Genomic DNA, 22661 nt, shown 5'->3' with positions numbered 1-22661 from the left:
TAGAGCCGCTGGATCCAGTAGAGCCACTGGTAGAACCAGAGCCAGAAGAGCCAGTAGATTCGGTGGAGCCATTGCTGGACTCGGAAGAACTGCCAGTAGAGGTGGTGCCAGAGGAAGTGTTTCCAGGAGAGCTACCAGTAGAGCCAGTAGCGCCAGTGGAGCTTCCATTGGCGTTACCAGATGTGCTACCGGTGCTGCCAGAAGATCCAGTAGAAGCACCCTGGTTACCGTTGGACTCGGCACTAGCACCACTGACAGACGACGAGGAGGGAGACGAGCCGGTGCTAGATCCAGTAGATGAGCCACCAGTGGGTGCGTTGCCGGAGATGTTCCCAGAAGAGCCAGTACGCGACTCCTCAGATGCCGAGGTTCCAGTGGAAGGGCCGGTAGTAGAGCCGGTCGAGCCAGGGCCGTTGGCTTGGGCATCGGCACCGCTGACAGTGGTTGAGGTAGCGGCAGGGGAAGTACCGACTTCGCTGGCGTTTGGCCCAGGAGCGCTTCCGCCAGAAAGATCAGCGGCACCAGACCTCTCAGCAGAGCAGACGGTGTTAGTGGCGGTAACGGTCACATAGCGAGTGGACTTAGATACAGAGCCCGAGGCGTCACCCGCAAGAGAAACAACGCCAACAGTGGCAACCTGGGAAACAGTTTCAGACTCGGCGGCGGCGGCGGGAGCAATCGTGGTAGCAGCTGCGTTGGTAGCGGCGGCATCGGAAGTGGCAGCAGCAGTGGCAGTAGAAGTGGCAGCAGCAGTGGCAGCAGCAACAGACTCGGTCTCACTGGCAGTAGAAACGGTCTCAGCGATAGCAGTAGCGGTGCTGGCGTGAGCGGCAGCAGAGGCAGAGGCAGCCGTTCCCCCGGTCTGGAAGATCTTGATGTAGTTGATTTCCCAGTAAGACTCCTCAAAGGCGGCAGGGTTCTCAGCGACGTAGGAAACACAGCTCCTGGTAGCACTGCTCTTGTCACTGACGGGGCAGCCAGACGAGAGGAAGACACCACCAGCCCAGTCACCACAGAAGGTGGTGTCGAAGATGAATTTCTGGGACTTGAAGTGTTCGGCGAAGTTGCAAGAACCCTGGAGGTGGCCCATGGGATTACCGAAAGCAGAGATGTCAGGGGTACCAGCAGTAATCGAGGCGGGGATCGAGTCGCGAGCAAAGTACCAGAACTTGATGTAGTCCTCCTGCCACTCCATAGCATACACACCACCACCGTTCTCGTTGAACGGGGTGCCCGAGGAACCCTTGGGGCCCTCGACGACACAGCCTGTGGTACCAGCATCCTCACCACAGTGGGTGGCAGTCAGCGTACCGGTCATACCAGTTTGAGCGGAAACGTCACAGGTGCCCTTCGTGTGAAGGACAATCTCATTGTTCGTGTTCAAGTTGACGGCCTCGATGATATCGATCTCTCCATCGGCTGGCCAATTGGCGCCAGTCGACCAGAAGGCGGGCCAGGTACCGCAGACACTACCGGGCATGTGCGCAAGATCGATGATGAATAGTCCATGGTCGTAATACTTCTTGCTCTCGATACGGACCGACTCACGACCGGGACCGGTGGTGCTTAGCTTTGTTGTATGGTCGACACCCATGTAGAAGGAACCATTGGAGTTGACTTTGACCAGACCCGAGCTCTCCGCATAGCTTTGATTAGTATAGGTGACAAAGCCGTTCGTCGGGTCCGCGCCGGTGAAGAAGTCGAAATATTCGAGGAAACCCTCGCCTTGCCAGGTCTGGACGAGGTTATAGCTGCTGGCAACGGCAGGCGAGATCAGAGCGAGTGAGCCCACGCTCAATAGCGTGAGTGAGGAAGGCATCGTCACTAGAGTAAAGTCAAACGAGCGAAGACGATGCTATTAGGAAACGAAGGAAGTCTTGTGAAGAAGATAGAAGATGGAATCGCGGCAGAGGCTCTTCCGCAGCGAATGGCGTCAGTAAGGGTGGTAAGGAATGAGCGACAGACGACCTTCAAGGCCGATGACGTGGACCGAGAACGAAAGATACAATGAACAGAGGTGCAGAGATCAATCTGCAGCGTAAGAAACAAAGAATGTATGGGAATTATTAACGATAGGAAGGGGAAAGAGAAGGAAGGTAGAGAATGTATATCGAACAAGAAAGGAAGTATGGGAAACCCGGCACACGGCTGGGGGCAGGCTGGTCAATAATATAATGGTAGAAATTAAAATCTAAATGCGACCATAACACACCCATCCTGGCGAGCCCCAACAAACACCCTGCCCAGACTGAAGTCCAATGTTGAGTGGCTGCCGACCAGCATGGTTGTCGCCGGCCATAGCGAAACGCCTAGTCATTGTGTCGGCTGGTCCATTCACCGAGCGTCGACGGAACACGGCCATTGGAGGAGGGGGTGGTTCGTGCCTCGAGCGGGTCTCCCAGGCACGAGACGAATCAGTAGGCGGGGATGCGGGAGTTTAGTTTTCCTTCATTCTTTAAGCTAGGCATGTCGGGTGGATCGAGCAACAGAGAGAGGCGTGGTGGTGGGACCTGAAACGCGACGAGACTGTCCGAGGGGAAAGGTGAAACAGGAGACTGTCTTGGGGTGCGATCACCCTGCTGGTCATGTCTCGCATGCAGAATGGACAGGTTCACCTGTAGGTAGTACCAGGTTTATCGATCTATTGATTGTATCCTCGACCGATTGAAATCGACTTGTGTTGCGCTGCAGAAAAGGGTGGGATGGTGATTCTCGAAGTTATGCTGGGGCAACCATCAGCCCGTCACATTCTCGTCCGGACCAGCAGCGGGCAGAGTTGCCGGTCGGGAGCACCAATCCGAGGCACAGGACATCGTGTGAGTATTGAGAAATAGACTTGGGGTCAGTTAAGTCTAGAGTCTAGACACGGAGGAGGGTGGAGCAACGCGGACGACGCCGTTGTTTCTTTGAGACCAAGTGGAGGAAAAGTCCGACTCAATGAGACGTACGGCGGGAGACAAGAATAGCATCAAAGAAAACCTCCCACCGTGTAAGAGAATTGAGTTCGTTGAGGAACTAGCTGCACTGGATGTCTGAATGAATGATTGAAGATGACAGGAGATGCCATTCCAAGGCTGTTGTTATCGAGTCACTTGAGTTTGAGGGAGGGAAGTTGAAGAATGTTCCAGTTCGGAGGACGCGCACCAATCGATCAACATGAGCCTGCCTGCCTTGGTGCCTGACTGGTGCCTTGCCAGTGCTGACTGTGGCTGATGCACTGTGGCTCAACCAAGACGTGGCTGTCCCAATCCTCTCCTCATTCCGGCACTTCGGACGATCACCTCAAGTGGATTTTTCATTATCATCTATCTCATGGAAATTACCCTTAGTCGCGAGCAATATCATCACGCCCTGACTCTTATCCCTCGCCAATTCATTTCTTTCCACATGGACCAGGGTCACCGTTCCTGAACTTAATCTCCGTACTCGGTGGTAGATAAAGTCAGACTATTTTTGTCTCGAGCTTTCCCCTGAGTTAGAGAGTGCCACGACTCGCGGAAGAAGGCTACTATCCGGAGTGCATGAGTCCTGCCCATGGGCTGAGGGAAAAGCCAAGCAAATCTGCTGGAGACGGCCTTACCGTTCCTGGGCCCCTCCCATGGGTCTCCCTCGGCCAAAAGAGCCGTACCTAGTAAATAGCCAAAGCCCAAGGCACGTCTCCGGGTCCAAGCGGGGGAGAAGAGAGGAGTATTTCGACCATACTTCAAGTCTGCACTTACAAATAGCCCTCTGCTATCGTCGTCTTCTCTTTCTTCCCCTCGCTAGTCCTCGCAACGCCCGTCAGAATTCCCAGTCAACTTGGCTCACTTCCACAATCATCTTAATATTACAGGACAGCTCCAAAGAGTGACTAAAATCTGACATGCCTAACTATCCAGGATTCAACCCGAGAGGACCCTGATCCGCGCTAGTCTCAGGTTCTCGTATCCTCTCGCTAGTAGCTACTTGTGGCTAAAACAGGGGAAAATCCATGGCTTCACTGCTGGTTCAGGTACCATTAACCAAGAGAACCCCTGGCTCGTGCTGTGGACAGGAATAATCATTCTTTAGTGCTTTTCTGGTTCTAAGGGTACACTTGGTAGTGGGTTCGGAATCACTAGTTTTCAAGGTCTAGCGACTGGCCATGACTCGTCCACGGCTGGATCTATCGATTCGGTTATGTCCGGACCAAGACCCTCCATGCTGGTGGACTCATCCTCCGATGCGTGTAGTAACTCGCCGGTGGCTTCCGTAGAGTTTGGTCGTAAAGTGAAAAAGTTCCTATGCATCACGCTAATGCTCGTAGTACTGAGTTCTAATTGGGACCCCATCGTTATGGTAGGGAAGTCGAATTTGCTTCGCGGTTGACGAGTCTACGAACCTATTTCCAGGGCAGATGTCGCCAAAGTCTATCTGGCCTTAAACAAAACTCCTTTGTAGGGTTGTTGTTCTAGGATCATTCAATGTCAACAGGGTCGAGCAGCATGTGAAGATGACGGCGAGGGCATGTCGGTCACATGTCAGTGTCAGAGCCACGCGAGACTCGGGCCATCGGGTTCGTCAAATGCAATTGCACTCATAGTATGGCGCCCAGCCGTCAACTCCGTTGTCCAGGATATTGCGCTTTCCCCTGATGCCAGGTTGCGCGGGGAAATGCAACCTAGGTCAGCCCAGGGTCTTCGATCGGTTTCGCAGGCAAGGACAGACCCTAGCAGACCTGCGGGCGAACCAAGAGAGGTTGTCTCGTTGTGGCTGTTACCAGACCCACATGCAGAGCAAGATGCTAGGCCTTTGTTCTCGTTCGGGAGGGAAGCATACCCTCGCATGTCCGTCCATCCAAGGCTGGTGGTGACACGTGGAGGCGAGCATCTGCTCGAAGCCAGACGCAAACAATAAGACCGTATCGTTCTTCGCATCACAGAAAGCATCTGCCGTAGTATCATCGAAGTGACTCATACATCAGCCCCCCGCACATTCACGAAGGGCCTTTTCCACGTCGCGGCGGCGGAACCCGGGCGTCCATCCAAGACAGATCCCAGACCTAGTAAGCACTACTGCATATTAGCGATCAATCTTGACATAACAACCACCCCAATCACATACTCTTAATCAACCGCCTCGCATTGACCGCAGGAGCAGGCGGGTAGGAATGGTTTCCAGCTTCGGGTGGAGCATGCGCAAACAGACGGACACCCTTTTCACGAAGATATCCCTCCAGATCACCCATGTCGAACCAATCACCCGCGAGGACATTTTGGAGGTGCGAGGGAAAATGCAATAGAGGCTCCGGCAGAACAACCCACCGGACACCAGGCCGATGCAAGTAGCTCGCCAACCCAGCCTTTGCGGCAGACCAAGGGTAGTGGGTTCCCGCTCCGCCTAAACTGAAGAAAGGTATCTCCTTCCAGTCTTCGTAGCGTTTCTTGCCGTCCTTCGTGTTCAGCGCGGCATAGAATAACGCCGTCAGGCGTTTGCGGTCCACGATCGTGAGAGGCAAGCAGAAATGCCTCATGATACGTTCGATGCTGATATTATCGTCGCACAGGGCGAGACAGCCGTGGTAGATGCATGACATATGCAGTCGGCTCATGAAGACGGACAACTCCATCTCCTGGATTTCCGGCAGCACCAGCAACTGGGGAGGGGGCATCAGCGCGGGTCTGAAAGGTGTTACTTGTTTTTCCGGCTGATAGAGGTGGAAATCGGAAGCATAGTTCGTCCCAAGGTCAATGGGCACGGAGAACTGGAACTCGTTGCTTGACACAAATGCGGGAGCAGATGGAGGTTCCCTGGGCGGCGCTGATGGCACAACGGCAGTCGAATCCGATCCGTCCTTGTTGGTGTCTTTCGCCAGAGTGAGACACGTCTGCACCGTGTGGTGCAAATGCTCACTCAGGACAGGGTTCGACTCTAGTACCCCGGAGTGAACCAGCTGGTCACTGAGAGAAAGCACAGCCGAGCTCATCTGCTCGACCACGGACTCTAGCTGGAGGATACGGCTCTTGAGCGAGGACATATTCGCCTCCTTCCGCGAGCGATATGCGCGCTGCGCAAGACGGATTTGGCGCCGTCGCCTCTGTGCAACTTATAAGCATCGGTACTCGAATCGGGGTGATGGCGGCAGCAAGTACATACCTCTTCGGGATCCTCCGCCAAGGACTCATCGAGTACTTTTCGCGGCCGGCCTCGCTTCGCGGCTGTGGTTCCAGATGTAGGCTTCTCAGCCTCAATGCGCGGGCGTTTGAGACGCTCCGCTACAACCTGATCTCCGTGCGTCTGGTGACTATCCATGGTGCTTGAAGCGCTATCGAGTTCGGGGACGTTGTCGGACGTGATTCCACCGAATAGAGCCGGATGGGCATAGTCCTCGTGGGACGAGTCCGCAGACTCGGGCACCGGATACGAGCAAGCAGAGAGCAGTGAAGTTATCTGCGGCGATGCCATGGATTCCGATGAGGGGTGGGAAGAACCGAAGAATCGATCATGAATAGTCTCCCAAGGCACTAGAGTAGCGTCCGTCTCGGTGGCACCTCCTTGTGCTGCTGCATAATTCAAGTGCGCCATAGCATCATACGCGGGGTATTTATCTTGTAGGTAACGGACTGCTCTTCAAGGAACACAAAAGATGCAAATGAGCAGTTCTAGAGATGATTCCTTCAGCTTGTATGCTGTCTGCCATTTGCCACACACGGGAGATTCATCAGCATCGTCAGCAGGAAGGATGCACCTAACGGGGTGATTAACGGGGCGGTTAGGCTGTTCAACCGTTGAGTAAGATATTCTGGACGCCCTTAGACCCCTGCTAATGCACGCATAACTCTTGGCTATGCAGAGGGAGATACTGTCTTGTTGGGAGGTGGATTGAGATTCGTGGATTTTCGCCTCGGCTCCAGATGTTCACTAATCATTTTGCCCTGAGGCGAAGATGAGCTCGTATCTTCTGCTTGCTTTGTCATCTGCGCGGCTGAGAAGGCGGTGAGGAAGCAAACAGTTTCGCGCTCGGATCTCCGCCTGCTGTTATGTCCGCGAAGCATTTGTTCTGCCACCGCCTTTGAAAACAGTTTCGCAGGCCGAGTTTCGTCCGCTGTTCGTCCGCCGATCCGCTGCTCTAACCCCGAAAGGTCGTAAGGGTTCCGCAGGGTAAGGCGGTGTAAGGGCCGTGTAAACCAGCTGCATCTGACGCAAAAATTGTAGCTACTGTGTATCTTTGAAAAGGCGCATCAGTCTCCAATTAATTCATGTCCTATCTGGTCTCAGCTATCAGATAATCCATTTGTTATACTCTACGAGCTATCATGAATTATATATCCCATGTAGATTGCCCACTTGTCCCTCCATAGCATGAGTTTAGTACCCTGAGCTTCTATGGCTACGACTTCGAATGCAGTTAAAGCGAGGGTTCATTCACAGTACATAGGTCAGAAAGGACGAGATGGTTGGTCATTGACCCATGCAATGGGAGCTTGGACGAGCATGCTCAATCTCTGTATTCAGCCTTTTTAGCCTTAAACGCCTAGCCTAGTCAAACAAGATCTCCTATATGTGCAGATATCACTTTTCGTATTCCTACACCGTTACGCAGTGGCGAACTCCTTCAAGTAAGCAGCGAGCTTCTCCACACCTGATTCGGGGATGGCGTTGTAGTTGGAGGCACGGATACCTTTACCTTTGGTCAGACACTATCGTAAGCTACGCGAGTCAAGTGGAGAGCTTACCTCCAACGCTTCTGTGGCCCTTGAGTCCGGTAACGCCACGCTCAACAGCGCCCTTCAAGAAAGCCTTCTCTGACTCGTCCACATTGCCACCCTGCTAAGGTTAGTTTCGTTTATTGCAGTTTCAATCCTGAGATCAACATACCTTAGTCACACGGAAGCAGACATTCATCCGTGAGCGGACAGCCTTGTCCGGTACGACCCTGTAAACTTCAGGGTAGGCATCCAGAGTCTTGTAGATAAGGTTGGCCTTCTTTTCAGCGACAGCCTGCTGTCCATCCACCTTGTCGGGGAACTCGGCAAGCAGCTTCTTCAAGACTTGACCAGCAATGTAGACACTAGATGGTATTAGCCACGTCCACCTAACAGCGCTTCGTATTGACTCACTCGAAGATGGGAAGAGTGTTGTAGAGACTGTTGTTCTTGGCGATAACGGAGTAATCGAGGATGGTGGGTGCTATCGGCAAACCGAGCTTGCGCAGGATAGCAGGGGAGGCGGGAGGAGAAACGGGGGGCAGGAGATCCTTCTTGATGATCACACCAGTGACTCCGGGAGTACCGAGGTTCTTCTGACTTCTTGAGGTTAGTATCACCGACGAGCTCCGAATTGAATCTGTTCTTACGCTCCAAAGAAGATGACAGAGTATTTCTAGAAACCGGTTAGCGCGTCCTTGGAACAACATTGAGCTTCTTCCTTACCTCGACAGGAATCCGTCTAGACAGGATGTTGGACGAGAAATCACCGATGACAAGCGGGTCGTTGTCGGTTCCCTTGGGCTCCAGCACCTTGGGGAAGCTAGGGAATTCAACACCATCGACCGTCTGCAGAGCATGCGCATCAGCGGGTAATTATCAACGATCGGGACACCTGATGCATACCTCGTTGTCACACATGTACACCATAGCAGCTTTGGGGCTCAGACTCCAAGCCGACTCGTCTGCGATCTTGCCGAACTTTCCGTCGTTGACGGTTCTGGAGTCACTGACAACGTTGACATACTCAGGTCCGAGGAGACGGACAGCTTCTTGGCTAGCCTTCAACGACCATCTGCAGAGCCAGTCAGTACAAGAGTAATGCACTCGACTCGCCGGGTTACTTCCGATCCAGTCACAAGGTAGTCCAATCGCAGCTCCGATTCGACCTTCTTGAGCAACTCCTTCAACGTATCCTCCTCGCTGATCTCGGCATTTTCCTTCAGAATCTTCTGTCTTTGCTTCTCGACCCAGACGGAAACGATGTTGTAAACAGTTGCGCCGAATTGACCGGAACCACCACCTGCAATGGACGAGTCAGACCCTCGATGCAGAACGGCTAACGCTCCGGGTATTTTATATACCTTGCATGAACAGGATCTCGTAGGATGAGGGGATATCGAGGAAGTTGGCCAAATCAGCCTTAGCGGTGTTCAAGATGTTCGCGGCCAGCTCGCTGCGATGGCTGTGTTCTGCGACACCCCTAAACATGTGGTGTCAGAAATGGTTGCACGAATTGACGATAAGATTGCCGGGATCGGAGCCCCTCACAAGCCAGTGTCCTGGTAGTTCAGCAGAGCTTCAGCTGCGGTGGTAAGGACATCAGTCGGGAGGGCAGCCGGACCGGCACCCATGTAAGTGACGTCTTCTCTTCTCATGGTGATGGCAATTGGTTGGATTCGTGATGTTCAAAAGTTGGGGTTGAGGTTCGTGCGGAGGATAAGATGAAATTTAATGACGTGCCCCTCGCCCGTGACTCACTAAGACAGAGGTACTCGTCTTACATAATGGCGGGAGGAGACCCACCGCAATTTCTCATGGTTGATTATGGCGGCGCAAATGACGCTTTCAAATTCATAGTCTTGTTCATCAGAGCAGAGTTAGTGGGATTGTCAATGGCATGATGGAGTGGAGATTTGTGGGCTGGAGGCTTTGCTCGTGTCCGTGGACGGGATGTTCCACGATCACTTGGTAGAAGCAGCTGATATCAGGCGTGTGTAGATGTATTGTGCTTTGTGTAAGGCTTGCACCACTTTGAGGTTCATTCTGCACTAGAAAGCCAGGCTGCACGTGGCGAGATCAGATTCCATATTCCCCTCATGATGGTCAATGGGTATCGAGAGGGGAAGCGACACAAAAAGACCAAAAGAAATCTCCCCGACTGGGAGTCGAACCCAGGTCTCCCGCGCTTGTTCCTCTGCAGGATTGACAAGCGGAAATCATGACCGTTAGACCATCGAGGAATTCATGCTATTTTCCTGCTTTTTATAAATTATACGGAGATACGTAGCCTATACTATAAGATAATCTAAGATACTTGGTAATTTCCTTCTTTAGATCAGAGCAGATCAATCTCTGTACAATCGATGATTAGAGACCGGTTGGTAAGTATGTGTTTGATATGTTGATGCTGAAGCGAAGCTGGATGCTGCCCGTGCGGAGGGAACACTGGGTAAAATGGGGATGTGGTGCACACAGGCTATCAATAGTAGTGTAGAATGCGCAAACCTTGTGGATTTCAAAGTCGCTGAAATTATGTCAAGTTATAGTCAAGAGCACGCAGGTTGCTTTCCATCAATGGAGACTGAGATGTTGAAACTTCAAACACACCAGTTAGCTCCTTCCACACTAGTAACCCGATATCAAGATTCGTCCCTCCAAGGTATACTGCCGGCCTATTCGTTCAGTCCCGTGATAGTGATATTCCATGGGGAAGATAATCTTATAGTTCTTGACTATACCTCCATGTTTCCTTACGCCAGGCAGCTTCGAGCCAGAGTTCGAATAGAAACCGAAGCCTTTTATTGCCTTATGAGGCTTGAGAATGACTAGCCCTAAAATGATCTCACCATTAATTGACATAACAATAAAATGAAATATGACTGCATTAATTTGGGGCAGCCTGACTCATTCTGACTGGTAGTTATTTTTGAGTACCGATATCAGGATACAGTGATCATTTAGTCAAACCTCCTCGACTCTACCGAGCTTGTGAAACCAGTCTACTCTCTTTATATTCCATATCTCCTAGATACAGACAGTAGCCAAGATAACCCATTCCCTTGACCACGCATCCACGCCTTGCAGAACCTCGAAGGGGGGAGGGTCCTTCCACTCCCTTGTTTCGCAACAGAACGTTCGCCAATGAGATACAATCCCGATAGAGATACAATCCCGATAGAGATAACCGATAATGGAAAAAAAGAACTATTTGAATCTTTAATTCCCTCCTGAAGCATAAGCAGAAAAAGCAAGCCCGCGGCCACAGTAAGCCGAGGAATCGAAGCACTCCGCCTTGCCGAACTTCAAGTAGCTATTATAGGTACCGCCATGGTTCATGTTCAAGCACTGGGCTCCGCAGACCTTGTTGCTCTCGACGCTGGTGAAATAGTGTTACAGCGCGCCGTGAATCGTCTCCCTCTGGGCGGTCGTGTCGCAGTTGCGCCCGGTCCCATGATATTCGTAATCTCACCCGTTGAGATTGCCGGTATTTTGGCGCAGGTCTTCTCTTTGCTTTGACCCCAGATCACGCCCGCCTAACCGGATGTGATGGTGGACACGTAGGAGCTGATCATGGCGCATTGTGCCATTCGAGAGAGGTCGCTTTCGCAGACTTTGATGGGTTCGCGGGCGGCCAACGTGGAGGTGCTGTTGACATCGCTAGCTACTGCGGCTGCTTCTAAAATAGCTTGGAAGGTTTCACTGTCGTCCAGATTCGAGGAGTACCAGACATCCGGCTGACGCTGGCCTTCAATGAGCTGGCCATCGGTAGACGAGGGCGGGGTAGATGGTACAGCTAAGGTGGCTCCAGAGAATGCGTTTAACGTCAGGATCGACGCCTTGAGAAATCGCATAGAGCCAGCAGATGGAAGAGAACATAATTCCAATGATAGCAAGACGAGCGACGGAGGCACTTGAGGCCATGAGTTTGAGACTTGTAAATGAACGGGCTGATATGATTGAGAGAGAGAGAATACGCAGGGAGCGAAGAAGAAATGGAGGCCTTTTTATATACGGTCCTTCTCTCCTGAATGAGATGTTAGCAGGTGTGTTCGGTAGCCGATTTTCGACCGTGGTGGCTCGGATGTGTGGGAGAGGAGACTCGCTATCATTTTGACTAGTTATCTAATTGGATGTCACGGAGATGTCTTACTACAGCTCTCTAGCTCTTCAAAGTCTCTTTCTAATACTGTGTCTACTGCCTACCTACAGTGAACTAAGATGATGGATCCACTCCATCTGAGCGATTTTCCGTTTCCCCTTTCCCCACTCATTTCGTCTGCCCTAACGCGGAGACGCGAAAATCCGCCTGCCCGATTGTCCTATATAAAATTGCCTACAGTATTTCTTCAGGTGAATTCACATCTCCACGAAGCCCTCAGTCATAGTTCAAGGTCAAATATCCGTGAAATCGCAAACTATAAAGGAAGCCTTGTGGGGATAGATACTCATAGTTTCCTTGCTACAACATCACTACGAGGATCCACTCCCAAGCACAAGGCTACAAGCGGAAGCAGAAGCACAAAATTCGTGTCAATGCTGTTGGCTCGGGTCCGTGACCCACCTCATCTTTACTTTGCAGGGCAGGTTTATCCTATTTATGTACGGTAAAACCTCGCTACATCAATCCATTTTATCGCGCAGAAATGTATCATATAACATTATATCGCTGTATCGCTTTAGTAAAAGAATTATCTCATTTTATCTCCTGATCACTCGATCCCCCGCTCCACATCTAAAAAAAAAAAATAGTTTTAAGATATCATATTCCTATCATTGTGGCTAACCTAGACTATCGCCTGTTTCCCTACTGGCATCCGAGATTTTTAATTCAAACAATTTTTCTTAGAATGAGGCCGCTCATCATCGGGCAGCGTGTAGAGGATAAACAATATGCTTTACAGAAAATCAGTTCTACTGAAACTAGAACTGTCATAGCAAGGTCCTGCTGTACTGTACATACTTTAGCGGGGTACATTGACATTACTTATCAACAGGCTTTGGTGACAAGCGAGATAATTTACTTTATTTACCCTCTGTACAGCAGGGTCTAATCAAATACCATGCTCGTTCTCGATCAGTGAGATCTCAAGTGCAGTGCCACTGCGGCAACGGACCCTAACCGACATTTCCCCAACTGATCAGCAAGAACATCGCATCACATCTCCACCTCTCATCGTGAGAGGTGAGGTTGGTTCAAGGATCGCGCCAAATCCCGGAGAAATCCCGCATCCCTCCGACGGTCCGGTCCCTGCGCCTTCCCCCACCCCCCCACCGGTCATCGTGGACCTCTCATTCGATGATGCCGTTACAAGCAAAGTTACTGAAGTACGTAGCCCTATGAGGGCAGAGCAGGTGGGAAGACGCCAAGCTTCATATTTTCCTATTCGGGCTTGAAAGTGTTGGGTTCCGTCGCTTGAGCCATCCTATTGCATGGCCTGCCTTATGCTCATCTCAAAATGCTTAGTAATGAATGTGGCATGTTCGCACATTGTAAATTAATGAAGAGAATTGTTAAAGGCATAAGAATAGCTGAATAATTCTATGATATTAGTTCTATTTAGAGAAAGTAATATAGGATAAGCTACCGGTAAGATTCCAGCCTTTACCAGCAAGTACTGCCCTCTACAACTGGAACCCTAAACAGATTATGCCTTTAAGCAACAGTAGAATTGCCAGTTTAGACAGCTTCCACTTAATGGAGCAATGGAGTACCCACGTTGACGCCGAGGAATCGGTCAATAGCGTCAGTACCGGTCAAACTCCATGCCCTCGGCTACCAGCGCTTCTTTGTCTCGCCTTGGGGCCCACGCTTGACCGGGCGACGCTTGCTGTCGCTAGTACGAAGGGCAGCTGCGATAGATCCTATTTCAGTTCCCATTCCGTTTTGACCACAACGCCGCGGGCGCGACCACGGGTAACGGTACTAGAGCTATAGGCGATATTGAGTCTGTCGCCCGGGCCGGTATTTTCGGAAAATATCAAGTCGCAATCTTTCTGTACGGGTAACGATTCGCCTGTAAGGAGAGCTTCGTCTGTTTCGAAATTGATCGCTTCAAACAAGCTGGACAGGGTTAGGATTTTCCTGATAATCAGCGAAGGCTTATCAAGAGTAACCGAAGGTAAGGTCTGCAGAAATAGTATCGCCGGTCTTGAGTTCAACAATATCGCCCATAACTATGTTTGATGAAGGCACCGAAAGCGTTACGTCGCCTCTGGTGATCGTGCCAGTGGGTGAGCTAAGTGAATGCAATGATTCCATCGGTTTCTCCGCCGCATACTCCTGAAAAAAGCCCACCACGATATTCAAGACTTTGACAGCCGCAATCACCCCGCCCTCAATCCATGATTGAATACCAAAACTGACCGCCATTGCCAAAATTAGCACCTGCAATTTGGTATCGAATCAGACTCTGGAGATTTGGAAATGAAGCTGAATTGAAGAAAGTGAATATCTTAACTAGCATCATTGCATTTGCTACCTGTCGAACAAGGATCTTGATAATCGAGGCGCCTTCGCCTTCATCAAGCTTATTTGGCCCATAGAGCTGAAGGCGTTGAGCAGCATCTTCTTGTGTCAAGCCTTCGTCAACCTCAACACCCAGCTGGTTCAATACCATTTCGTATCGAAGGCAATGGGCAGGTTGGCTGAGAAAAGCTTGTCCTGCTATTTTGTGCTTGCTTGTCATGGTAGGAGCTGTTTGTTCCAAGCTCGAGATAATAGGCAGATCGGGGAGATGAGGTTAAAGGATTAAGCTTGAACAATTGAAACATTATGAAAATTGAGAAAAAGAATATGATATTCCTCTTCTACAAACTAGCTTTGACGCTTCTACATCCTAACACGGCCTAGACAGCTCCCTCGAAGACAGGATCCGGGGATGAATCAAGGAGTCGTTCTTGTCCAAACAAACGAATAGCACTGACACCACCCCTGCCTGTGCTCCAGAGAAGATTATGGTGGCCTCATGAGGGCGTTTCCCAATGTTCTCTGATTAGAAAATAAATTCAGTTTATGCTTATCCGGTCGATCACAACCCCAAAACGTCAGTGCGAATAGGCAACGACAAAGGCAGGCACTAAGCGAACCACTACAAAACCAGTGAAACCTTCAAATCCTTGCTTACTGCGCAGTTTATCCCCTTTGCCTTTTCTTTTGCTTTCTAAAGGAATGGTCCTCGTAATCCATGAACTCTAGTTATAGTGCGCTCACCTCAACTAAACGGGGGCTCGCGTTCGGGACAGAAAAAGGAAAGTCGAGCCTGAACCGGTTGTCTCTTCTGCTGACCATACCATGCGTGGAGCAGATCTGGTTTCGCCTGCTCGCTGTGAACTCATTATTGTCCTTTCTCTAGGCCAAATGTAATATTTGTCTCACCTACTATAGATCCAAAACTCATTGCCATACTCCTAAGGTTGCTGGAGATGGACCTATTGCCCGTCTTCTAATCTTCTATACCCATGGCATAGTATACTTCGACTTGCAAAAACATGAGGTATAGTAAGCGGCTATACTGTTGTAGGGAGAGTTACTAGTAGATGCTTTGCACAATCCAAAACAAGCATGCGCGAAGTTGAGTGGAAGTTTCTTAAAGAGCCGAATGGTGCCTATGGCTTGATAACTCTGCGTACACCAGTACTATAACTTCTCTTAGTGATTCTGCGATACAGTCTCTTGCGCACCCCAATATTACGACCCTCCGATGTTAGCGATTCGCGGGCCCCGAACATGGTGCGGCTGCCGCTAGATAGTATGCCACCAATACGTGGCCATCTTCTACACCCTTACAACGAGATGGCCCTGCAGGCGGGTTCCTCAGCTGAGGATCGTCCTCGAAGGCGGTGGTTTTGAGGATGTATACCACGACAGTGTTGCTTACATGTAAGGACTTTCAGCAACCATCACAGAGGTCACCCCTCACCTACGACGCGACGATGTTCAGATTGCTGCTTAGCTGCTATTATGATAGAGTGGATGAGCCAGCGAATACTAAGCTCTGTCGAGCAGTCAAGAAGTATCATCAATTAAAGTTGCTTTGTTTGGTATATATTGTCTGCTTGCAACGTATTCCACCTGGCCCATGACGTCTCGAATGGATCCGCTTTTGAAATAGTATAGTATAAGTATGATACTAACGGCTACTTAACCAAGTGGTAATCAGCGTCCTGGTGTCCAGTAGCAAGACATCGTCAAATAATTACCAAGTCAACTTTATGATATATGACGCTCTTAGGCCAGGCCAGCCATTTCCATAGCCGTTCCGGCAATGCAGTCGAGATCTCCGAAAAGAGCGATCGTGCCCTTTCTCCAACAAACCAGTAATCTTCAAATAAACAGAGCTGGGCACAGTAATAGGCCATCAATACAAGGGCTCCCACGTTCATCTCTTTCACAAGATATATAAATTCTTCCTTGACAGAGATTGGCCAAATGAAGATCATTCCACACTCCAAGGGCAACTCGGCGTTTTGAATACACTTGAATGAATAATCAAGTTGCTCCAGTGCATGACCGCATGAGAATCTCTGATGAATTTCTGGGAGCTCCGCATCAAGGAAGGAACTGAGTTGGTGGAGTTCGTTCTCTAAGCCAACAAATAGTTTGTTTGGGTTCCCCCTACAGCGCAGTTAGCTAACGCACAGCATATTGCACTTTTACAAAATCACAGGACACGGTGATCTATCAATCGCATGGTGAGGCAGCCAAGTACGGTTCAGGGAAACCTTTGACTCTAACCAGGAAACTTACTTCGCGATATAGACTGGTACGTCGAAGTCTTGCCGAAACAGTGGCCGAAGGGGGCTGTTTCGGATCTCAGTCATAAAGCCCTTGAGTGCCAAAATACCTCGACAGAGTTGAAAGAGTTCTATAAACGACTCTAGGATCGCCCATGTACCAGCGCCGTCTGGCTCCGCGGGGGTCGCGAAGGTGTACAACATGATTATACTCGAAGAGGCAAACAGTGCGCAACAATTCTCGGCTGTTGGTGAGAGAAGAGCCCTTCGAAAGGAGCGTAAAGCGAGAGTAATATGGTACCTGGAGCTTTTCAGATAGCTGCTGTATCTTCCAGGACAGCTACAGGCGATATGAAGTGCTGATAGGGCGAGGATTCCATGCATCAAAAACTCGTGTGAGTATGCAGTCTTAGGAATTTCAACCTGCCATACTTGTTGCATCTCCGGCCTCTTTGCAATAGACCTAGATGTGTAGAGAGAATAATGGTGCATCAACTCGGGGTCGCGGCCAGTCCATTCTGAAGACCGGGCGAGCACGGTCATCTTCCGATAGAATGAGTCGTAGCAGTCCTTACGGAGAGATAGCAAGGCCGTATTTTGGCGGGTACGCTCATCTCTCGCTTCAGACCCAGAACTGGACGCACTAATATGTAATCCATTTTGATGAGCAAGCGGACTAAGTCGACGCTCATAGCTACAAGTCGTCCCCCGCGTCAAACAATTCGAACACGGGTCCTGTTCATCACACTACGATCGAGTGATTGTGTGTTAGTATGCGCGCGAGTCCCGATTCTAGAGATAACTTTAAGCTGAGACAGCAGCTGGAAGTGCAGGATTTCCCGACCTTGACCCTTCTTTTCTTGCACAGCTCGCAGCCGTTGCGGGACTTCTTGTGAGACCTTCGCGGCGGCATGCCGGCAGTTGGTGTGTTGATTCCTTGAGATGGGCTGGTTATCGTGAAATAATATCTGTTAAATGATGCCTCCTGGGATGCACCGATAATCTTCAGGTTTACCTTATTTGGGGCCCTAAGGCTGTAAATTGTCTTAGTCGAAATCTATGGAAACCGTACCATGTCGCCTCACTTCGTCCGAGCCATAAGCCAAAAAGTAAGGAAAAAAAGTGGTCGCACCCTTGTGGGGATGCTCCTTCCACGTGAGCTTAAAGATAGAAAAGCATAAGCAAAGTGGATGTAATCCGTATCCCAGCCAATTATGGAAGGCCTTTATGGTCGTATCCGTTTTCGTTATCGTAATCTGCCGACAGCCCACCTTTGGAAAGTAGGCAGAAAGGCTACCCCGGCTATTAAAAGCGGCAGACTTTCGGCCCTCCCATACGGTAGGTACATACATTGAACTTTTTGAGCTCGTAAGTCACCATGCACCCCTCCGACCTAATCTTGGCTAGGGTACTCTCTGCTCTGGAGACTACTCCCTATGCATGCATAGATCTCATCCCGCTCTCCGGTGGCTACGTAAATTTTGTTTACCGTAGAATTCTTGTGTCGCCCCTTGCCACCACTCCTCCCACTACGCGGGTTATCGTAAAACACGCCGAACCGTATGTTGCCGCCAATTCTGACTGGAAGTCATCAGTGACGCGCATTGTATGGCACCCATCTAGGCAAAAACATTCCACGCATACTTATATACATTTTAGCACTATGAGGCTCTCATTCTGAAAGCTATGAAGGTCCTTCCCCCGGCCAAGATCCCGGACGTCACTACGACCTCTCCTATTCTGTATGAGTATTATGCCGCATCCCACACCGCGATTCTTTCAGACCTCCCTAGATCATCGCAGCTTCAGGCCTATCTCAGCACCCACGAGCTTGACAGATATGAGGTTTTCCAAGTTGGAGTATCGCTAGGACGATGGATGAGTGGGTTCCACAAGTGGGGTGCTATGCCAGATCAGGCTTCACTGCGTCGGGAGATTAAGGGCAATCGTGAAATGGCGGAAATGAAGTATAACATAACTTATGGCAGTTTGAAGGAAAGTATTGCAAGGTATCCGGCCATATTTGGAAGCAGCATCCATGTTTTTGAACGGTTGGAACAGCGGCTGAATACAGAGGTTGTGGGCACTGAGGATCAATTGATACATGGTGATTTTGGCTGTCGAAAGTGAGTGGACTACGCGCGATACAACAATCTTCGTCGTTCGCCAGCTAAAGTTCGACATAGTGTTCTTATTTCAGACGGATCACTCTCAGCTGGACGTCGCACGCTGTCCCTCAGTATTATTGACTGGGAGATTTCACAGCTCGGTTCAGTAGCTATCGACCTCGGCCAAATGTTCGCTGAGCTCTATGTCCTCGCTCACTTCCAGTCCGTCACGGTGGCATCCAGAATGAAATCCCCGTTTATGGTCGGATATGGGCCGCTGAAAGATGAGCTGGCATTCCGTGTGGCCCTGGAATTCGGAATATACTTGGTGCTATGGCCTTGTCGTGAGCCATGTATCCGTGATGATCCGCTCGTCACAAGATGCGTCTGTCTGGGTAAGGACATGATTTTGCATGCAGAAGAGAAAGATAAGCTGTGGTTTCGCGATGGGGTCCTTGACAGCATATTCGAATTTGCATAGGTCTACACATTTCAAAAGTCTCGGATGATCTGTGGGGGCATCAAGACATCCCTCAATAACTTTTTCTTCTCATTGTTTATCTTAAGTGGCACGAGGCACAGGGAAATACTGGTAAGCCTACCTAGCATATATCAAAGGCTGTACAAATATCTATAGCTAAGAGGTCAATCGATTGTGGCCCCAGCGCAGGTGGGTGAGGGTATCTGGCCAATTGCCTTCGTCCTCTCTGCGGAGCAGTCGACTTTAAGTTATCCAACGTTCAATATTCCCATGTCTTTCTTGACTTTTCGGATGAACAGACAATTTTCTCCACTAATATGAATGGCACCAACTTAACTACTCTACTCATCAGACTCGAGCACTCTCATCTCCGCATCTCTCCCCTTCTGGGGCCCAACCAGAATCATCGAAGGATGGCACACGTTCATGACAACCATGGTCAAAAACATCAGTGCCGAGTCAAAGACATACATAAACACCTCATGGCTAATTAGATACCCATCATTGCCCTGCGCATACTCAATAATCCGAAAGATCGACCGCACAAGAATCAGCAGACTCGCAGTATAGAGTCCCAGAAGGACAGTTTCCCAACCCCGTCTCTTCTGTTCGCGGAGACGGGCCGAGATAACGGCCACTTCCCGTGTGGGCGTCTGTCGGATGCGGCGGTGAAATATTCCGCAGGTTACTATGAAGACACTGAAGAAGGCTAGTTGAACCGCCAGACCAGCGACGGTAACGTGTTCGCCGAGTTTGTAGTCTTCTATCGTGCCAGATGCCATGATGCCTCCGCCTAGCAGGGATCCGTTAGAGGTCTTAGTAGTCAAAGGGAGATGATAAGAGAGTCCGAACCTGCAGCCTGCGCGACGAATCCAACCACGTCTCCTACGACGAAGATCTTGGTCATCCACCGGACAGGAACCAGACTAAGCTTTTCGGCACGTAAAAAGGTAATTAGGCGGCCCAAGACCATATAAATCGAGGCAGCGTAGAGCGGCGGTGCAAGCAGGATAAGGATGGTCTGCACGCTGTAGATTGGAACCGATTCTTTGTGATTATGGGCGAGGATGCGGCAGACGTAGCCAATGATCTGGACTAGAGGCTCACTATCAGTACTCTGTCCATCGGTCTCTCACGCTTATAGAGAGAAAAACAAAGGAGCCTTGCTTACATATTCCTCCAATTACGAAGGCTATAAAGTACCATGCCCGTCTGCGCCCCAACTGGTAGATATGGTATATTGTCGTGAGGAGAAAAAGGGCCACGAATATCCCTGCCGCAACGCGGTTGGGTGTATATCTATACAACTTGAAGTCAATGTAGCCCTGTTCCGCCATTTTGAATTTGCTGTAAAGGAGTCAAAAAAAGTCATCTTCGGCGTTGACTCCCTGAGTTCTTATAGCCGGCGGCTGGTGGGTCTGCCGTAAGTACTGCCCAGGTGCGTGTATACTTGGATCTCGGAAGGGTACGAGAACGGCTACGAGTACGACTACGCCTGAAACAACACAGCCACTATTTACTTTGAAATCTCTCTGAATTGCTGACTATAAGTACATATAATCGTCGCAAACATCGAGTATACTCTCATCATGCCTGCCACTCTTTACGGTACTTGATACAATTCTACACTCTCCTTTACTGCATTGATTTCCTATCTCACTTCTCCACATGGCTACCAAGGATTCAGAGTTTAAACTATACACATACGACCCTTCGATTGGCGCAGCTGTCATCTTCATCATTCTTTTCCTGGTCGCAGCAGGCATCCATACGTTCCAAGCAGTCCGAACAAGAGCATGGTTCGTCATCCCGTTTGTCGTCGGCGGACATCGTGAGTCTTCAACCCTGAAAACCGTCGCAGTCTCATAACTAATCCATATCAACCCAGTTGAATGGATCGGATATATTGGCGTAGGTCTACTTCCACCTGCCCTTCTCTTGCACTGCAACTGACCTTCTAGCGTGCCGTCTCCGGAGCCGAGGCCCCCCATTTTACCGTAAAGCCTTATATCGTGCAAACCCTCCTCCTCCTCATTGCACCCACCCTCTTCGCCGCAACAGTCTACATGGAGCTCGGCCGTATCGTGCTCCTCACAAACGGAGAGGCATACTGCTTGATTCGCCGAACATGGCTAACCAAGATATTCCTGCTCGGCGACATCATCTCGTTCATTATGCAAGGCGCAGGTAATCCCCCAACCTGCCCCTAATAATGCGAGTTTACTCTACTAAGACATATGAACTCTCATCCAGGTGGCGGGATAATGGCCTCTGGAACGCCCAGCGCCCTAACAACCGGCGAGCATATCATAATCGGCGGTCTCGTCGTACAACTAATCTTCTTCTCGCTCTTTGTCATAACGAGTATAAAGTTCCACCGCGGACTGTCGAATGCTCCATCACGTCGTGTCCTTCACTTACGAGCACCCTGGGAGCGGCACATGTACGCCCTGTACGGGGGGAGCGCGCTTATCTTTGTCCGATCGCTGTTCCGATTAATTGAGTATGCGCAGGGGAATGACGGGTATTTGGTATCACATGAGGCATTCCTGTATATCTTTGATGCGTTGCTCATGGTGCTGGTTATGGTTCTCTTTGCCTGGGTGCATCCGAGTGAGGTTCATGCGCTATTGACGCCGGGGGGTCGGGGGAGGGCCGCTGAACGGGTGTTTTGGTTGAAGATGGAGGGTGGTGAGAGCTTGTCGTAGCTTATTAAATTAGTCTGGTGCTTGTCTTTTATAAATAGGCACGGATGCACATACAGTCTATACAAGCCGGAATTACTCAGACCTCGTAGTTGTCGGTCCAGAGATGGCCTTCCTATAAATTGACTACAGATATAGACGAGATCATTATTTATGCTGGAGATGTAATGTTACCGCAAGGTGTGGTCATAATAAGCGGATGGCAAGGAAGGATGTCTCAAATGCCGTGATCAATTTCGTCCGAAGAGAAGAAAGAAGCCTTTATTGAAGATTTGCTTGGGGTTCTACCGCAGAGTAGGTCGAAGAAAGGCTGAGACCAGACTAAAACAGAAGGCTGGGAAAGGTACCAAGGGCCTGATGAGATTGATTCAAGGAGTAGGATCGATTGGTAGGTCTTGCCGAGGTAAACGGTACGTGTCAGGTGGCGTCTACTCATGTAACGCCTAGATGGTAGCGTAATTGAGAATTTTAAGCCGAATGCAAAGAAATCCAAATACGAGTGCGAAAGAGAAAACGAAGAGATGATCGCAGTTAAGTTGAAAGCGCCAAGGAAAGCTAACTTGGTCCTTGTGAGCCCGGACTGTATTACTCAAACCAATCGAAGGCCGGTATTCAGGTTTCCAACTTTTTGCGGACTGGACTCTATAACGCGTAGTAAGCGCGGAAGAGCTGCAACAGCTGGCGAGAGGGTAGTAGCTTTTCCCAGCCTACAGGCCTCGAGCTGCCGGTGTTGATATTCTATCTCCTGTTACTCAGGGAACACTTGTGACCTGGAGCCTGATCCCAAAAGTGGTGTCAGCTACACCAGGTTGACGAAGCTCAGCTTCTGTCCCGATTGAGTCTCTTTGACGAGCCCAACTCATGTAGCGGTTTACAAGATCTTGGAGGGCAGTTATTTCTGCTCTGGAATCCAGATGAAATTTGGTCTCGGATAAGTATAGATGATCTAGTTTCGTTGGTACTGCCT

At 50.0% G+C, this 22661-nt stretch overlaps 11 protein-coding genes and 1 non-coding gene across 12 annotated transcripts; 3 read left to right on the top strand and 9 right to left on the bottom strand.

The window, feature by feature from the left end:
* Positions 1-865: 865 nt before the first annotated feature.
* Positions 866-1819, bottom strand: eng2 (putative GPI anchored endo-1,3(4)-beta-glucanase; the record flags this gene model as incomplete). The annotated part of the gene is made up of 1 exon (XM_025691297.1): positions 866-1819. A coding segment is annotated over one exon (954 nt), but the record flags the coding sequence as incomplete, so codon positions are not given.
* Positions 1820-4906: 3087 nt separating this feature from the next.
* Positions 4907-6662, bottom strand: BO97DRAFT_28593 (bZIP transcription factor). The gene is made up of 3 exons (XM_025691114.1): positions 6115-6662; positions 5083-6055; positions 4907-5030 (listed from the first exon to the last, which is right to left on the bottom strand). Exons 1-3 carry the CDS (start codon positions 6541-6543, stop codon positions 4939-4941), a joined length of 1494 nt encoding a protein of 497 aa, XP_025553038.1. The 5' UTR covers positions 6544-6662; the 3' UTR covers positions 4907-4938.
* A 706-nt stretch (positions 6663-7368) lies between these two features.
* On the bottom strand, positions 7369-9375 carry BO97DRAFT_469526 (O-phospho-L-serine:2-oxoglutarate transaminase). Its single transcript, XM_025699853.1, has 10 exons — positions 9216-9375; positions 9029-9147; positions 8793-8967; positions 8571-8739; positions 8391-8513; positions 8315-8340; positions 8079-8264; positions 7837-8029; positions 7695-7785; positions 7369-7639 (listed from the first exon to the last, which is right to left on the bottom strand). The coding sequence occupies exons 1-10, from the start codon at positions 9320-9322 to the stop codon at positions 7554-7556; spliced, it is 1275 nt and encodes a 424-aa protein (XP_025553037.1). The 5' UTR covers positions 9323-9375; the 3' UTR covers positions 7369-7553.
* Positions 9376-9817: 442 nt separating this feature from the next.
* Positions 9818-9907, bottom strand: BO97DRAFT_t100. Its single transcript has one exon. It is a non-coding gene; the product is annotated as a tRNA-Asp (tRNA).
* Positions 9908-10673: 766 nt separating this feature from the next.
* On the bottom strand, positions 10674-11129 carry BO97DRAFT_449273 (uncharacterized protein; the record flags this gene model as incomplete). Its single annotated transcript, XM_025698862.1, has 1 exon — positions 10674-11129. The coding sequence occupies exon 1, from the start codon at positions 10901-10903 to the stop codon at positions 10676-10678; it is 228 nt and encodes a 75-aa protein (XP_025553036.1). The 5' UTR covers positions 10904-11129.
* BO97DRAFT_449269 (uncharacterized protein) lies at positions 10887-11605 on the bottom strand. The gene has a single exon (XM_025698861.1). The coding sequence runs from the start codon at positions 11516-11518 to the stop codon at positions 11201-11203; it is 318 nt and encodes a 105-aa protein (XP_025553035.1). The 5' UTR covers positions 11519-11605; the 3' UTR covers positions 10887-11200.
* An 855-nt stretch (positions 11606-12460) lies between these two features.
* BO97DRAFT_28542 (uncharacterized protein) lies at positions 12461-12835 on the top strand. The gene has a single exon (XM_025691108.1). It carries the CDS (start codon positions 12515-12517, stop codon positions 12716-12718), a length of 204 nt encoding a protein of 67 aa, XP_025553034.1. The 5' UTR covers positions 12461-12514; the 3' UTR covers positions 12719-12835.
* Positions 12836-13289: 454 nt separating this feature from the next.
* BO97DRAFT_449268 (uncharacterized protein) lies at positions 13290-14353 on the bottom strand (the record flags this gene model as incomplete). The annotated part of the gene is made up of 5 exons (XM_025698860.1): positions 13290-13352; positions 13384-13440; positions 13557-13717; positions 13782-14052; positions 14126-14353. 5 exons carry the CDS (start codon positions 14351-14353, stop codon positions 13290-13292), a joined length of 780 nt encoding a protein of 259 aa, XP_025553033.1.
* Positions 14354-15799: 1446 nt separating this feature from the next.
* BO97DRAFT_366278 (uncharacterized protein) lies at positions 15800-17340 on the bottom strand. The gene is made up of 2 exons (XM_025692614.1): positions 16414-17340; positions 15800-16281 (listed from the first exon to the last, which is right to left on the bottom strand). The coding sequence occupies exons 1-2, from the start codon at positions 16941-16943 to the stop codon at positions 15855-15857; spliced, it is 957 nt and encodes a 318-aa protein (XP_025553032.1). The 5' UTR covers positions 16944-17340; the 3' UTR covers positions 15800-15854.
* A 412-nt stretch (positions 17341-17752) lies between these two features.
* Positions 17753-19160, top strand: BO97DRAFT_28498 (uncharacterized protein). Its single transcript, XM_025691099.1, has 3 exons — positions 17753-18006; positions 18060-18526; positions 18587-19160. The coding sequence occupies exons 1-3, from the start codon at positions 17779-17781 to the stop codon at positions 18987-18989; spliced, it is 1098 nt and encodes a 365-aa protein (XP_025553031.1). The 5' UTR covers positions 17753-17778; the 3' UTR covers positions 18990-19160.
* On the bottom strand, positions 19152-20468 carry BO97DRAFT_28512 (RTA1 domain-containing protein). The gene is made up of 3 exons (XM_025691101.1): positions 20161-20468; positions 19842-20084; positions 19152-19782 (listed from the first exon to the last, which is right to left on the bottom strand). The coding sequence occupies exons 1-3, from the start codon at positions 20324-20326 to the stop codon at positions 19331-19333; spliced, it is 861 nt and encodes a 286-aa protein (XP_025553030.1). The 5' UTR covers positions 20327-20468; the 3' UTR covers positions 19152-19330.
* A 120-nt stretch (positions 20469-20588) lies between these two features.
* Positions 20589-21697, top strand: BO97DRAFT_449261 (RTA1 domain-containing protein; the record flags this gene model as incomplete). The annotated part of the gene is made up of 4 exons (XM_025698859.1): positions 20589-20820; positions 20878-20900; positions 20951-21176; positions 21243-21697. Exons 1-4 carry the CDS (start codon positions 20658-20660, stop codon positions 21695-21697), a joined length of 867 nt encoding a protein of 288 aa, XP_025553029.1. The 5' UTR covers positions 20589-20657.
* Positions 21698-22661: the final 964 nt, after the last annotated feature.

This window comes from Aspergillus homomorphus, assembly GCF_003184865.1.
Source record: "Aspergillus homomorphus CBS 101889 unplaced genomic scaffold BO97scaffold_11, whole genome shotgun sequence".
NCBI classification, from domain to species: domain Eukaryota; kingdom Fungi; phylum Ascomycota; class Eurotiomycetes; order Eurotiales; family Aspergillaceae; genus Aspergillus; species Aspergillus homomorphus.
This window is presented reverse-complemented; position numbering and strand designations above follow the sequence as displayed.

Excerpts from the sequence above, each read along its gene's own strand:
- BO97DRAFT_28593 (XM_025691114.1), bottom strand. The coding sequence starts at position 6,543 with ATGGCGCACTTGAATTATGCAGCAGCACAAGGAGGTGCCACCGAGACG. Across the intron at positions 6,056-6,114 it reads TGGCGGAGGATCCCGAAGAG|AGGCGACGGCGCCAAATCCG; the intron begins GTATGTACTTGC and ends TAAGTTGCACAG. Across the intron at positions 5,031-5,082 it reads TGCGAGGCGGTTGATTAAGA|TGCTTACTAGGTCTGGGATC; the intron begins GTATGTGATTGG and ends AATATGCAGTAG.
- BO97DRAFT_469526 (XM_025699853.1), bottom strand. The coding sequence starts at position 9,322 with ATGAGAAGAGAAGACGTCACTTACATGGGTGCCGGTCCGGCTGCCCTC. Across the intron at positions 8,341-8,390 it reads CTAGACGGATTCCTGTCGAG|AAATACTCTGTCATCTTCTT; the intron begins GTAAGGAAGAAG and ends ACCGGTTTCTAG. Across the intron at positions 7,640-7,694 it reads GGGCCACAGAAGCGTTGGAG|GTATCCGTGCCTCCAACTAC; the intron begins GTAAGCTCTCCA and ends CCAAAGGTAAAG.
- BO97DRAFT_449269 (XM_025698861.1), bottom strand. The coding sequence starts at position 11,518 with ATGCGATTTCTCAAGGCGTCGATCCTGACGTTAAACGCATTCTCTGGA.
- BO97DRAFT_28542 (XM_025691108.1), top strand. The coding sequence starts at position 12,515 with ATGAGGCCGCTCATCATCGGGCAGCGTGTAGAGGATAAACAATATGCT.
- BO97DRAFT_366278 (XM_025692614.1), bottom strand. The coding sequence starts at position 16,943 with ATGACCGTGCTCGCCCGGTCTTCAGAATGGACTGGCCGCGACCCCGAG. Across the intron at positions 16,282-16,413 it reads GTACCAGTCTATATCGCGAA|GGGGAACCCAAACAAACTAT; the intron begins GTAAGTTTCCTG and ends ACTGCGCTGTAG.
- BO97DRAFT_28498 (XM_025691099.1), top strand. The coding sequence starts at position 17,779 with ATGCACCCCTCCGACCTAATCTTGGCTAGGGTACTCTCTGCTCTGGAG. Across the intron at positions 18,007-18,059 it reads AGTCATCAGTGACGCGCATT|CACTATGAGGCTCTCATTCT; the intron begins GTATGGCACCCA and ends TATACATTTTAG. Across the intron at positions 18,527-18,586 it reads GGTGATTTTGGCTGTCGAAA|TGTTCTTATTTCAGACGGAT; the intron begins GTGAGTGGACTA and ends AGTTCGACATAG.
- BO97DRAFT_28512 (XM_025691101.1), bottom strand. The coding sequence starts at position 20,326 with ATGGCGGAACAGGGCTACATTGACTTCAAGTTGTATAGATATACACCC. Across the intron at positions 20,085-20,160 it reads CTTCGTAATTGGAGGAATAT|TCCAGATCATTGGCTACGTC; the intron begins GTAAGCAAGGCT and ends GTGAGCCTCTAG. Across the intron at positions 19,783-19,841 it reads ATTCGTCGCGCAGGCTGCAG|GCGGAGGCATCATGGCATCT; the intron begins GTTCGGACTCTC and ends GATCCCTGCTAG.